A 15,751-nucleotide genomic window follows, 5' to 3' on the forward strand; every position below is an offset into this window, starting at 1 on the left:
GCTGTTCCAATCCTTTTGTTACATACAACATACAGTAGTTATCCCCTAATTGAATTACTTACCGATCTATGTGAAAACTGGTTGTTTTTCGATTGTTTTTAATGCTATTATCGTATTATTATTATTATTATTATTATTATTATTATTATTATTATATGCCATGCTTAACGACTAAACCCAATTTCAGATCTATTCTTTGGCTTTTCACAAACACAACTCTAAACAGTACAAAAAGCTTTTTACCTCCGGACCGTGACATAAAATGGAATAAAAAGATACAATAAAACTACTTTTAATCCCTCTCTTTACTTCATAACGTTCAAGGTCGTATATAAAGAAAGACAATGGAACCCCAGTTTTTCTGAAAACACTCACTTATTTCTGCACTTTTTCCTCATCATCCTGTAACTAATTTGCATGAAGCTGAAATTGTGACTGTATCAGGAGCATATACATGTGTAAATGAACGATCTGTTGTTTTGTTACTTTGCCAGCTAGTGTGGTTTTCTGTGATCCTGATGGAATATTATTATTATTATATTTTTTTGTGCCAAGCCTGACGTGTGTCATCTGAATATTACAAACCACAACAAGGCTGTATGCGTGTTCGACGGTAATATGGATTGGGAAAAAGAATGAAGTGATATTATTCCTAGTTTGAATTTGTTTCGAGGATGTGGCTGTGCTGTGCTGTGCTGGTACAGTATGTAGGTTTAGGGTTAAGGGTTAGGGAGTTTTGAGAAAACTCTCCTGGTGCAGTTTCGAGAATGTATTTTACAAAGCAAATAAGCTGATGCCCTCACTGAGGGCAATTTGCATGTAACATGGTGTAATATACACACAGGTTAATATAGGTGTTGCCTAGCTCTTATTTTAACTTGCCCGGTTTCGTCTTCGGAACTTCATACCTACGTGCTTTGGAAAGCTCGATGCTTTTTAGGACACTAGATCCGGAAATTCACTATAAGCCCAAATAAAACCGATTTCCAAACTTTCTTCTCGAAACATTCAAGGAGTAATGCTTCTTGGGGTTTTTTTTTTATAATTTTTTTTCTTTTTTTTTCAAATCAGAAATATATAAGAAATATCGCTGAATCGCATCAATCATCACCATTTAAAGTTTCTCAGAAGGCGGCGACAAGCTCCGAAGAGCTCATTTCACTATTCGACCTGTTCTCACTTCCTCCTCCTGTTCAGCATTTCCTTAAAAGGAAACGCTCATTTGATTATCTTCACTCAAACAATGTAGTAGGAGAGAGGGAGAGCACTTAAAACATAAAAAAAGGACACGAAGAGAACACGTCCAGATGGAACCGAGAGCCAAACTAGAATGTAATTACATGGAACCAAGTGATTAAGCATGACCTGAACTCTATTGTGGAAATAAACCTTGAAAAATCACAGATGGAAACTTTTGGATAACGTTTTTTTTTTTTTTTTTTTTTTTTTAGTTCAGTAAATGGATTAGCGAAGGAAAAAAGAAGTAGGTGTTTAATAGTGTAGGTGTTGGATGGGTACAGCGATGGCGTGCGCATCTGTCAAAGGATAATCCATTAACCAGATTGAATCTGATCAAGATGTTGTTTTTTATAATATAATGTAAAACAACTTGTGAGTGTCTAATCTAGGGTTTATTAATTGGTATTATCACAGTAAAAGCCAATCGTCTGCTGAAAAGATGCAGGTGGTTGGTTTTTAACCCGTGTCGGAGGAAGCCCGCCAGCCTTCGTGCTGGTTAAGGAGCTCATTTGCTTATGAAATTGCTGCCCATATTTTACTACTGCATCAAAATATATCAAGGCCTTTTCATGGTTATCACGTATTAAATTTACAATTTATATACGCGTATTTAAAAAACCAAAAAACTGATCAGAAGGTCAGGGTTTCAAGCCCCAGTATTGTCAAGCTGCCACTCGTGGGCCCTTGAGCGAGGCCCTTAACCCTCTCTGCTCCAGGGGTGCAGTACCATAGCTGTTCCTGCACTTTAACCCCCAGCTTCCTAACAAGGGATATGCAAATGAAGAATTTCACTGTGCTGCAATGTGCATGTGACAAATGACTCAAAGCTTTTTTTTCTTTTTTTTTTTTGTGCATTCATTGTTACTGAAGAGTTCGAATCGATTATTGGGTTTTCTCCTGATGAGTATCACGACATCAGTTGTGCAACTTTCTGGTTTTCCTCCTACACACTGACTTGGTCCCGGGTCAGCTTTAAATTCCTGCCTGCTGCGGTTCAAGGTTTAAAACCATCCCATCATTTACATCACCACAAGTGAGTCATTTCAACCGAAAGGAGATGAGCACATGTATGAACAAGGTGGAGGTGATTTTATATAAGTTATTATTATAAGTCAAATGCAGAAGTCTGCGTACATTTCATTCGTTACATAATAACCCGATAGTCACATAACGTATTTGAATTATTTAGAGTATTCCACCAGGACTGTGTTATTTATAATAATATAATTAATAATACAATATTTTCATTATTATTATAACCTGATGCTCGTGAGTCACAACAGAACCGATCCAGTGCGACTGTCCCGAAGTTACAAACAAACAGTTTACACAACAGCATTTAATTAAACTACACGCATCACTGTGGAACTTCCATCTCACAAAAGCTCAGCTTTGCAATAACATCCAGGTACAGTTTTCTTTGTTGTGTTTAATACAAAATGCTCCCATGCCTTGTCTTTAATATAAAATGCTCCCATGCTTTGGATTACATTTTTAACGACTGTGTCACTATCTATTGTTAAAAGTAGCATGAAACTCAAGTACCTTTTTGCCTTTTGAAAGTTTTACCTCAAGCAGAAGTGCATCAGCTCTTATCCTTATTGTGTAAAGTAGACATACCCACAGCTCATCTGCACCGCATTCTCAAACATCCTTTTGCAAAATGGATAAAGTAACGTCTGCTTGAGGTTTTATAGCGCTGACTCTGGAGCTCTCGGTCTCAGAGCTGTCTAATTGCTAGTAAAGGTTTTTTAAGTTCACTGACATGCCAGGTTCACTCTATACCTGTATCATTTCTGAAATCTCTTTGCCTCCTCTACACTATTCCACATATATCAATATCTGTAGTTATTCTATCAAGAACTATAGACGTATATCTATCTAAGCTTTCTCACCAATTCACTCATTAATCTACACTTGGTACCCCATAAAGTCAAAGTGAGAACAGAATGCTAGATGTCTGTAAAAAAAAAAAAAAAAATTTGTTAATTGAATAAACTGAACTGAAATATCACACATGCGTAAGTATTCAGAAGCTTTAATTAGTACTTAGTTGAAGCAACTTTTGTTTTTGGTTATGACACAGCATGTTTTACACACCAGGAACAGGGGATTTTCTGCCGTTCTTCATAGCAAATCCACTCGGGCAGGTTGGCTCTTTCCAGAGATGATCAATATCACTCTAGAATATTTCCAGAAGGGTCCCTTAGTCACTCTTACTAGTGTTCTCTTTGCTGTGTGCTTAGGATCGTTAGCATGTAGGTATTTAACCTTTGGCCCAATATGATGTCCTGAGCGCCATGGAACAGGTTTTTATTCAGGATATTTCTGTAATTTGTTCCGTTCAGTTTTCACTCAACCCTGACCAGTTGTCTACCATCATGCTTTACTGTTGAGATGGTTTTGGGGCAGGTGATGAGCCTGGTTTCCTCCAGTCATAACGTTTAGAATTAAGGCCAAAAAGTTCAATCTTAGTTTTGTCAGACCAGAGATTTTTGTTCCATCCAGTCCTTCAGTGGGCTTCCATGGAAACCAAGGAAATGCTTTAGTCTGGCCACATTATCATTAAGCCCTAGATTGGTGGAGGGAGTGATGTTTGTCCTTCTGGAACTTCATTTCATCTCCACATAGGATCTCTAGAGCTCAGTGAGAGTGACAATCAGGTTCTTATTCCTCCTACCCTGATTGCTCAGTTTGGCCAGGCGACCAGCTCTTGGCGTCCCGGTTGTGACACTTCCATTTGAGTATTATGAAGGACATTGTGCTCTTGGGAGAGTTTCCAGATCATGTCCACTCAGACGTTTTCACCGGTAGACTGAAGACAATGTGTAGAAACCTCTCAGCAATGCTAAAGAGAATTGGGAGGCACCTGAGCTCATTTTAAGGTGTTGTTGCAAAGGGCACATATTTCAAAATTCTGTTTTTACCTTATCATTATGAGAAATTGAGTTTAGAGTCATTTGAATGATTGAAGTACCAGGATACAACATAACAAATTTGAAATAAGTGAATGCTTACCGAATGCACTGCATGTAAACTAAATAATTATGAACAATCTTAGAGGACATTTTGTGAAAGAACTGTTCAGAGTGTGGAGATTTATAATGTGTGTTATAATACGTTAAAATTTTTAATCCAACAGTTGTAGTGCAGTGTGGGATTGAGAACAAATAATGCGCCCTACAGCATGCTATACGGTTTTCTCTATAGAGGAATTATCTGTTATCTATGGGGAAAGAAAAAAATCTAATAACCTGCCCATGTAATCATTCTGTTCCAGAAGACAAGGCCAGTGATTTGTCCACCTCTAAAATCTCTATTTAATTGCAAGTTGTAAATCAGCTCCACTTCTGCTTTGTGCTGTTTTGAATGTGGCCTTGACTCCACACTGGGGCCTGTTAAAGCTGATAGTGATACCACTAGAATCTTTGCTTATAAAGGTCGAGGGTTGTTTTACTGTTAAGAGTGCAGCTCTGGGAGCAGATAACTGTGTGTGTGTGTGTGTGTGTGTGTGTGTGTGTGTGTGGGTGTGTGTGTGGGTGTGTGTGTGGGTGTGTGTGTGGGTGTGTGTGTGGGTGTGTGTGTGTTGCATGCTATTGTCCACATTTTACCCTATTTTTGGAATATTTGGTGTGACCTCGGAGAGAGAGTGGTGTGTAGTGTGGTGTGTAAAAGTGTAAGGTTGGTGTGTAAGGGTGTAATAGTGGTGTGTAAGGGTGTTGAGGTCTTATAAACAAAACACGAGGAACGGGTGCCTCAGTGTTCAGCCTTTTTTTTATTTTATACTCTGAAATCCCAGAAAGCTGATGGCATTTATTAGAATTTTTATTACATTTAGCTACTTATTATTATTATTTCTTTTTTTTTTTTCATGAAATCTTTCAAACACCACTTAATACCGCGGGTATTTTGAAGACAATTGAATAGACTTCAAAATCACAATTAGTTTTATTTTTAGGAAATGTTGACATCCACATTTAGGAATGACATCCATTTACCAAACCTAGCAATAATCGTATGCTCTGTGTGTTTTAGTACACTCGGGTTTGGATCCCTGACCCGGAGGAGGTGTGGAAGCCTGCAGAGATCGTTAAAGACTACAAAGAGGGAGAGTCGGTCCTGCACCTCAAACTCGAAGATGAATCGGTGAGCGGCAGTTTCTCCTGTGTCAATCCCTGTCCAGGGCTCACTGTGATCACAGAGTGCAGCAGCGTTTCTTATTCAGCACAGCTGTGACTGCGTGTGTGTGTGTGTGTGTGTGTGTGTGTGTGTGTGTGTGTGTGTGTGTGTGTGTGTGTGTGTGTGTGTGTTCCTTTATTAATCATTAACGTTGTTTTGGTGAGTGGGAAGTGCAGGTCCTGAAATATGCAGCTGAACTGTGCTTTGAGACTCTTCTCCAATAACAGAACAGCACATCGTGGGGAAACGATCAGCGCGAAAATCACCACCATGACGTTCCCGAGATCCGCAACATGTCAACTGCGAGGACACATCTCAGACACTATACACTGTGTCCACTTTATTAGGAACAAATGTGCAGAGAGCCGATCAGCCAATCACATTGCAGCGTTAAGCACAGGACGCAAAATTACACACATCCTTCACTTAAGCAGAAGCCCAGATACTCACTACTACCTGTTTTAGTGTCACACTGGTGACTGGACCTCACATCATATTAATATATTATTCCAAAAGAATTTCAAATGTTGTTACCTACTGAATGTATCCAGGCTAAACAAATACCATATAGAACACAAGCAGAGAAAATATGATGATCAGGTGATCAGGAATGTCTCTGTTCTTAGTCATGTTTACGTCACTGACTTCCTCTGTCCCATCCACGTTAACCCCCGAATTCTTATTGCCTTCTGCCTTGCACGAAAAATATAGGTCATCAAATAATATCAAATAAATTCAAACGAAAGTAAAGAGCCCGGTTTGAACACGTAAGAAGTAGAAAGTACAGGTATTTGTGTAAAGAATGTAATGAGTGCAAGTAAAAAGTACTGATCCCATAAAAAATTGACTTAAGTACAGTAACAAGGTATTTGTACTTCATTACTTCCCACCTCTGATATAAAGCGCATAAGAGCGTGAAGAGCTTAAACTTAAGTTCACGTTTAGGTCACAGAAAGGCACCCGTTTCAGCTGCACTGAGCAGAACAGCAACATGTTTAGGTAGAACTTCAGGTAGATGGGATACAACCACAGTAGACCACACCTACACATAAAGCTGAGCAGATGAAGATTGCAAAAACACTGATTGACTTTTCTCATGCCTATGCACAGCTCTGGACCTTTTTGATGACTGGTGGTTAGAAATATAGTAAACCCCCCCGTTTATCGCAGCGGTTATGTTCCAAAACAACCCGCAATTAACGAAAAAAGCGATAAACGGACGTCACCCCCAAAATGCTATTTTATGAATACAGTACTGTACTGTATACATACAATATATTTTACTTCATTTTTTAATTAATAATGATATTTTTATTAATAAATTTCAGCAAAAAACAGCATAAAACGCCATAACAATTCCCTTTAAGTTGTTTGGTCTATCGTGCTATCCGCTAAAATCAGGCAAACAAATTAGTCACGTGGCAAATGCGATTCCGTGTTTTATTTTCCATTTCAATTATAATATTTGAAAATTATTATTTAGGCTTCTTTTTGTATTTATTGCAATTAAAATGAACTGCTTTCAGTTTTAAATTATGCTCCATTATCCTCACATGTACTGTATGAGGATTGACCATAATAGTAATACTAATACTAGTTGATAGACTTTGTCCCAAAAAAACCCAACTATGCAATTATTGATGCCCTGAATATACATTATAGACCACGTGATAAGAGATACATAGCTTAGCATAACAAACAACTTTTTGACCAATCGGAATGGAGCATGGAAAATGACAGATCGTGAGTGTGTCACTTACTTGAATTTGTATGTTAATATGGTTGCATAGCAGCACATTCATTTTGAATGGTCATGAAACTGACAATATCAAAATAAAGAATTCAGACAAACCGTGGACTCACAAAACACACTGAATTCCATTATTGTGTAAAATGTTAGAATTGAAACAGAATTTCAGTTCAGCCTGAGGAAAGCTGTCAAATCTTTTCTTCAGACATTGGCGTATCCAATCGGTCCTAAAGACAACCCGCTGCCTTTCCTTCGAAATCCCGACATTCTGGTGGGAGAAAACGACCTCACAGCCCTCAGCTACCTACACGAACCTGCGGTGCTGCACAACCTCAAGGTTCGCTTCCTGGAGTCCAATCACATCTACACTTACTGTGGTAAGTCTCTTGTATGAGCAGTTTTTTTAGACGTTTGTGTGCCCATAGATCCTTAAAACTATTGAATTTCAAATCATTGAATGTATGTACAGAATTTTTTGTTTTGACGAAAAACTGGATCAATATTTCACCTTAAATTCCTGATTGAAAAATATAAAATTTCTGAAACTGCTCTCACACAAATATCACAGAAATGCAAGATATACATTTATTTTATTTTTTTCAGCCAGCAATAAAATGTTTAATAAATAAACATTTTTCTCTCATTTGTTTATTTAGGTTCTTTTTGTCTACATCTAGGACTAATTACGATGTTTTCAATAATTTTTATACAGAAATCCAGAAAATTCGAAAGCGTTCAAGCACCACGATTGTTCGGATTCCATTCCTTGCCTTTTTTTTTTTTTTTTAAGCGTCTCCATGGGAGAAACCATTATCATTGAAACTTGTTTGTTCTGGCTGTCCGTGTCGTCCTCTATGGTCATTATTGTTTTATTGGTTTGGGCATCTCCATAGCAACCAGGGCTTAAGAAAGGTTGACAGCTTTTTATTGCTGTAAGGATGTAAATTTGTCTTCTAGACTCTACTAAAGAAGCATGTAGTAATATACAGGACCCTAACTATTGTGGTTTCCTCTCAGTTTCTTCACTATATGATTATCAATAATATAATTAATTTCATTATAATAAATCATCAGTAGCTGTAATTTAATGACGTTTTTTTTTCACACCCCATCCTATAAAATCATGTGCTCCATGCAAGTGATGCATTGTGCCTCGACTGTGTAAAGTGTTTTTTTGGAATAAATATGGCATTTCAACAAAATGTATTCATTTCTTTCAATTTGTGATTTATTTATTTATTTATTTTTTAGCATTTAGAGTTCCTCGAAGGAATAGCGTCTAATTATTCCGCGCATGTATTAATAGACAGGCTCGTTCATGCTTATGAGGATTTCTAATTTTTGTGTTTTTATTAACTGGAACAGCTTTTCTAAACGTTAGTTTGTTCTCTCTGCTCCACAGGTATTGTACTGGTGGCCATTAATCCATATGAGCAGCTGGCCATTTATGGTGAGGAGGTCATCAATGCCTACAGCGGCCAAAACATGGGTGACATGGACCCTCATATATTTGCCGTGGCCGAGGAGGCTTATAAACAGATGGCCAGGTAAGCAATGATGCAACGTAAGATACATTTTTATTTTTTAGCTGTAGTACATCTTGATATCATCATTATGCACTGATATTACACCGATCAGGCATAACATTATGACCACCTGCCTAGTATTGTGTTGGTCCCCCTTTTTGCTGCCAGAACAGTCCTGACCCGTCGAGCATTAACAACAATAACTACCCTAACTACACTAACCCTAACCCTAACCCTAACCCTAACCCTAACTACTTCAGCAATGTAAGCTACAGTTGCTTGCCTTTGCTCCCTACGTGCATCAATGCGCCTCTGCCTCCCATGTCGCCGGATAGCCACCGTTCCTTCCCTGAACCACTTTTTAATTTATTTTTATTTAGTTTTACTTCAGAAACATATCACAGATCACAGCTCAAAAGAACTATGTTGCTATGAAGATGACCACTTGTATAAAGAAAGAAAAATAAAAGAAATAAATGTCCGATAGGCGTTGTAGTACTTTTCAGCCTATCTAGCAACATCACAGCAATATTTGTCCAACTCCGAATAGTGTTGTCCTTTGCGCGATTGAGTCTGGAAGTGGTACCTTCCAACAAGAAAATGTCTCTATAGTATGAAAGCCAAGTAAAGGTTATGGGAGTTAAGGGATGGTTCTGTCCTTCAAAATAGTGTTTTTGGCAGAAGTACTTGCAGCTAATTTGGACCACTTTTGATAGATACTGAGCACTGCAGACCAGGAAACACCCCACAAGAGCTGCAGTTTTGGAGATGCTCTGACCCAGTTGTCTAGCCATCACAGTTTGACCCTTGTCAAACTCGCTCACATCCTTGCGCTTGCCCATTTTTCCTTCTTCTAACACATCAACTTTGATGACAAAAAGTTCACTTGCTGCCTAATATTCAGTGTCCCACTCACTAACATGTTATAATGTTATGCCTGGTTGGTGTATTATAGTGGTTATTATTGGGGGAATATTGCTGTAGTATAGCAATATTATAACAAAAACATGTGTGGTGTATAAAACTCTCTGGATCATGCTGTTATATGAAATTAATCAAATCTGCAGTGGAAAAAGTACAATCTCAAAGTTAATTTCTATAATATAGAATAATATAATATATATAATAAACACCCCCCCCCCCCTCTTGCAGTGTTTTATTTCTTGTTGTTAGTTATTATTAGGTCTTATGTAGCTTCCAGTGTTGATTTTCTAGTGTTCAGAATAATGATACTAACACACACATCAACATTTTAATCCTTTTTGGATTTTTTTTTAATAATAACACAAAAAATCTTTTTTTTTCTTTTTTTTTTTTTCTCTTTATCATTTAGTCAATTTGGATATCTCCGACCTGCATCTCAGCCACTGATTAGTTGTTCTTTAATTCCTCTATGTTGCACTAATAGTGATTAGTAATAAAGTTCGTACTTTGCATCATGGTGTCTTTAGGAACCTTGGTCATGCTGCTCCTTCTTGATTTCCTGAGCGACCTTGCATACGTTACATAACTCAAACAGTTTTACCATTATTACTGTTATCTTCAGCTGTCATTATGACCACATTCAGTGCAGTCGTTTATAAAGAACCCTGAATAATCTCGAAATCCTGCCTCAGTAATGGCTGGAGTGGGCGGATGATTACAGTGTACACGTTTTATTGTTGAAGTCTCTTTTTTTTTTTTTTGCCCCCATGAAAAAAACAAAGGTCTAATCAGTGACCACATCCAGTTTTAGTCATAGATAACCCCCGCAGAAACCCAGGGCCTTCTCAGTGATGAGGCCAATTACTACAAAGCAAAAACAGTACAGGAGGAGAGTTGATTAAAATAGTATGTTATTTAGTGACTATCGGGGAAAACTAAACCCATTTACTGCATATAATTGCCATATTACATCGAAATACAAATACAATTGCGTTCAAAAAGTCCCTCCGCAGTGGCCGCGTAGACCGGAAAGATATAAAGTTATAAAGATATAAAGTTTAATGTTTGTTTAATGAAACTCATACTTATTCTCCCTCATGCATTTATTTATTAAAGCTCGCATAGTATCACAATGTGGTTTTCTCCTCTCCAGACTAAAACCGTGTGTGTTTATCGACAGCTTCAAAAACGTGCTCCACTATCTGCTCTACACGCCCACTGCCCAGGGACTTTTGAATATATATATTGTAATTTATATAAACTATAAATGTAAATATATATATATATATATATATATATATATATATATATATATATATATATATATATATAATTAAAATATAAAAATCAATTTTTAATTATCATCCCAATGAAATGAATGAATGAAATGATCCCAAACTTTGGAAACTTTCTGCCATTTTCTTTGGCCTGAATCTTCTCCTCACCCCTTGTTGTTTTCTCCTTGTTCCTCTATTATTTTTTTTTTTCATTCTGCATCTGTGTTACCTGTCCAGGGCGTCCCAGAGTTAAGCGGGGTTGTGTGTGAGAGTAATAATAGGAATGGAAATAATGGGTCTCCGTGTTTAGTGTGTGTGTATATATATATATACATATAACATACATATATACATACATATATACATACATACATACATACATATATGTATATATATATATATATATATATATATATATATATATATATATATATATATATATATATATATAAATATATGTACATATACATACATACATACTTACATATATATATGTAAGTATGTATGTATATGTACACACACACACACCCACACACACACTAAATTGTGTGTATGTATATATATATATATATATATATATATGTATATATGTATATGTATATATGTATATATATATATATATATATATATATATATATATATATATATATATATTCTCCTAAATTTGCCTCTTCTGTATAGAACTAGATTGCAGCCCAGTTTGAACCATCTGATTATCCACCATCCATTAAACTCACATTGGAGAGCTGGTGTTGAATCATCATTTTTCACGGAACCCTAATGCCTCATTTAGTACACTTATAAAAGAAAGGCTGCTTTATTTCTGCCTCATCAGCATTTCAGTGCTGTAAGAATCAACCGAGAGTCCAAATAATGGATTCTGTGATCAAATGCTATAGAAAGGTTGTAGAAAGTGTCCATATTTTTGGCATCATATGTATATCATAGTATACATGTATCATTCAGAAAGATGGGATAAGATCTGTAAATTCTGTAAAATGTGCCTGTCAAAAGTTTGGAAACATCTAGTTGTTTATGGTTTTTGAGACACATGCATGTTCCTTTAGTTTATGTACAACAAATTAGGTAATTGGCAAAACCACACAAAAATTGGACAGGTTGAAATAATTGAAATAAGGTTCTCTGGACAGATGAGTCCAAATTTGACATTTATGACATTATGTAAACCAGAGAACAGGAGAGATGAGTATCTCATCCCTCCACAGTCAAACATGGAGGTGAATGCTTGATGAATTGTGGTTGTTTTGGAGGAGGGACGTGACGAGACTTCTTTCAGGTCAAAGGAATACTGAACCAGCATAGCCATCATTCTATACTTCAACATACAACAACAAAATGACCTGAAGCATACATCCAAGATCTATAAGTGTTATTCAGAGAGCGAAAACCTAGTGTTATCTATCATGGAATGACCTGCCCAGTCACCACACCTAAATCCTATTGAACTGCATGACAAGGTCAGACAAAAATATCCAAATAATGAAAAAACACTTTTACACCAGTTTTAATCCTAACCCTAGAGGCATGCCAAAGTATTTCAGCTAGATTTTTCAATAAAAATAAAGTTTAACATCTTTATTTGGTCAGAGTAATTCTTGATACCATTAAATGGCCTACTTTATTCCATATAAACAGAAGGAACACGCATGTGTGTGCAATCTTTGGACTGTCAATGTACAATGAGCAAAAAGGCTTTTGTGTCTTACAAATAATACGCATTATATATATGTGTGTGTGCGTGTGTGTGCGTGTGTGTGCGTGTGTGTGCGTGTGTGTGCGTGTGTGTGCGTGTGTGTGCGTGTGTGTGCGTGTGTGTGCGTGTATGTGTTTCAGAGATGAAAGAAATCAGTCGATCATTGTGAGCGGAGAATCAGGAGCTGGGAAGACGGTATCAGCCAAATACGCCATGCGCTACTTCGCCACTGTGGGAGGAGCCGCCAATGACACAAACGTGGAGGAGAAAGTGCTGGCATCCAGCCCCATCATGGAGGTGCAGTATATTATAACCTGAAGCTTCCATGCAGAATTTAAGATGATTTAAGATGATTAATGAAATCACAGAGGTTTATGGAACCATATATTTACAAAGATAACCCAAAATAGAAGCTATATTAAGATATATTTCTATGTCTAGTTTAAAAGGGAGAACAAGAGGATGCTGATGAAAGTCATTAAAAAAGAAAATTGTACTTAGCACCTTTTTTATTTTTTAATTTTTTTATTTTTTACTGATAGCTTTCATGTTAAAACAGCTTTTGTTTTTTAAATTGCTTACTGCAGCTTCATGTAAATCTGATTACTTTCACTCGCTGAGCATCGTGTACTCGCACCCGTTTCTCCTCGCAGGCTATCGGAAACGCAAAGACGACGCGCAACGACAACAGCAGCCGCTTCGGGAAATACATCCAGATCGGCTTTGACAGGAGGTATCACATCATCGGCGCCAACATGCGCACATACCTGCTGGAGAAATCCAGAGTGGTTTTTCAGGTGAGACCAGCGTCACATTAAAGCTTTTAGCCTAAATCATACCTCTAACAGCAGCCTGTCAGTTCATCAGCAGCTCTGCTGAATCAGACGCTTCTCAGAGTGCTGAAGTCTGTGTTATTCCTACAGGCTGAGGATGAGAGGAACTACCACATCTTCTACCAGCTGTGTGCCTCTGCCTCACGCCCTGAGTTTAAAGAACTGGCCTTGAGTGAGTAGCCCACTGACCTGCTGCTCTGTTTTTATTAATAACATTACATAATCACATAATTATTAGGTTTATTTAAATTTTTTTAATCTATCTACGCCCTGCCTACCGTATTTTTCGGACTATAAGCCTAATTTATGGATTTTTCCTGGGTCATAATAATGTATTAAAGCATGTATTCACTTCTCTTTTTCCACAATACCATTATGTCTCATGCTAAATACCCTGGTAAACTACTTAAAATGTCCAAATCAGGTTTCCTGTCATTGATTTATTCTCATGCTTGTTGAAAAGCAAGTTTAAATATAAGGCTTTTCAGTTACACCGAACAGGCAAAACATTATGACATTATAACATTAAGACTGGTGACGTGAATAACACTGATTATCTCGTCATCATAGCACCTGTTAGTGGGTGGGATATATTAGGCAGCAAGTGAATATTTTCTCAAATCCGTAAAGTTAATGTGTCAGAAGCAGGAGAAATGAGAAAGCGTAACGATTTGAGCGAGTTTCACAAGGGCCATATTGTGACGGCTAGACGACTGGGTCGGAGCATCTCCAAACTGCAGCTCTTGTGTGGTGTTTCCTGGTCTGCAGTGGTCAGTATCTATCAAAAGTGGTCCAACGAAGGAACAGTGGTGGAATGGCGACAGGGTCATGGGAGGCAGAGTCTCACTGCCAACAGACGAGCAACTGTAGCTCACATTTTGAAGTAGTTAATGTTTTTAATGCTCGACGGGTCAGGACTGTTTTGACAGCAAAAGGGGGACCGACGCAATATTAGGCAGGTGGTCATATGTTATGCCTGATTGGTGGCCATAAAGTTACAGTATGCCTGATCGATGGATTCAATAAGAATGGATTTTATCCTCATCACGGTCAAAATGTTTCCTTCATCAGATTTTATCTAAACTTGCCAACTCCTTTTTATTGTTTTACAGTCAGTCCAAATCTTTTCAGTCTTCTGATTGCTTTCCCTTTTTTTTGCAGCCAGTGCAGAAGAGTTTACTTACACCTCGCTAGGACAGAACATCTTTATTCCGGGGGTTAATGATGATGTGGACTTACAGAAGACGCGGGATGCCTTGACTATGCTGGGTAAGGTTTACATATTAGAACATTCTCCTTCACAAACAGTTCACCTTCACAAAGCATGTGTTTACTCCAGTTCCTTTATGGTTGCACGATTCTTTGCAATATTGTGTGGGCCAAAAGAAAATGCCTCACTGTATTTGTAATTTTGCTCCGAATGAGAACTTGTCAGTCAAACACTGTGGGCGGGACTATAAGATTTTGTTGGAATTGTGTGGGTGATGAACTCCAGATTGTCCTGTAGTGTGGAGAATGCAAAGAACAAATGTTAATTGGGGAATTTAACACTTAGGGTTGTGCAGATGTTGGAAAATAATCACAGATGGAATGGTGTGATGTGATTTATTTGATGCTATATATATATATATATATATATATATATATATATATATATACTGTTTACAGCGTGGAACGACTGTGACAGCAGAAGTTAGTCCTTGTTATCGCTTATATTACAGCAGCTATAAACATCAGCATCCTCTTGTTCTCCCTTTTAAACTAGACATAGAAATATATCTTAAGAAACTGGAAATGGCCAGCTCCTTGAAGGTGTGCTGAGAAAATACAGGCGTGCATAAAAAACACGTTTTTGAATGTGTGTATGTGGAGCATTTGCCATACATACATTTGCCGTTGTCTCTACAACTTGTCTGACCAATCAGACTGAGTAGGCGATCACTGTTGAAAATGTTTTTGTCTTGCAGGTGTGAAGGAAAATCACCAGATGAACATCTTCCAGATAATTGCCTCCATCTTGCACCTTGGGAATGTGGAGATTGTTTCTGAGAGAGATGGAGAGTCATGTCATATAAATGTAAGTTCTCTTTGAGGTTAGGACATGACCCTATATTTTACAGTTGCTTTTTAAACAGATCTGTACTTCTGCTGGATTTCGCTTCCTCTTATAAAGCTGGATTTCAGTGGTTTATTTCAAATTATTGATGATTAGTTAAGATATGGTTGCTTTGTTAAGATTGTACTAGTGCTATAAGGCTAACGACTAAGGCACATTATACACAGGTATAGCTTGTAGTTGAAAAAATATA

At 37.4% G+C, this 15,751-nt stretch overlaps 1 protein-coding gene across 2 annotated transcripts in view; it reads left to right on the forward strand.

Moving 5' to 3' along the window:
- myo5b (myosin VB) overlaps nt 1–15,751 on the forward strand; it is a 62,842-nt gene that overhangs the window by 12,581 nt on the left and 34,510 nt on the right. For both annotated transcript variants that reach the window (XM_083564822.1, XM_083564823.1), the window contains exons 2-9: nt 5,275–5,385; nt 7,374–7,545; nt 8,571–8,715; nt 12,750–12,906; nt 13,263–13,406; nt 13,533–13,614; nt 14,604–14,711; nt 15,410–15,519. In XM_083564822.1, the coding sequence (XP_083420948.1) occupies nt 5,275–5,385; nt 7,374–7,545; nt 8,571–8,715; nt 12,750–12,906; nt 13,263–13,406; nt 13,533–13,614; nt 14,604–14,711; nt 15,410–15,519 (1,029 nt within the window). The remainder of the gene's footprint in view (nt 1–5,274; nt 5,386–7,373; nt 7,546–8,570; nt 8,716–12,749; nt 12,907–13,262; nt 13,407–13,532; nt 13,615–14,603; nt 14,712–15,409; nt 15,520–15,751) is intronic.

This window comes from Silurus aristotelis, assembly GCF_946808225.1.
Source record: "Silurus aristotelis genome assembly, chromosome: 16".
In the NCBI taxonomy this organism is placed as follows: domain Eukaryota; kingdom Metazoa; phylum Chordata; class Actinopteri; order Siluriformes; family Siluridae; genus Silurus; species Silurus aristotelis.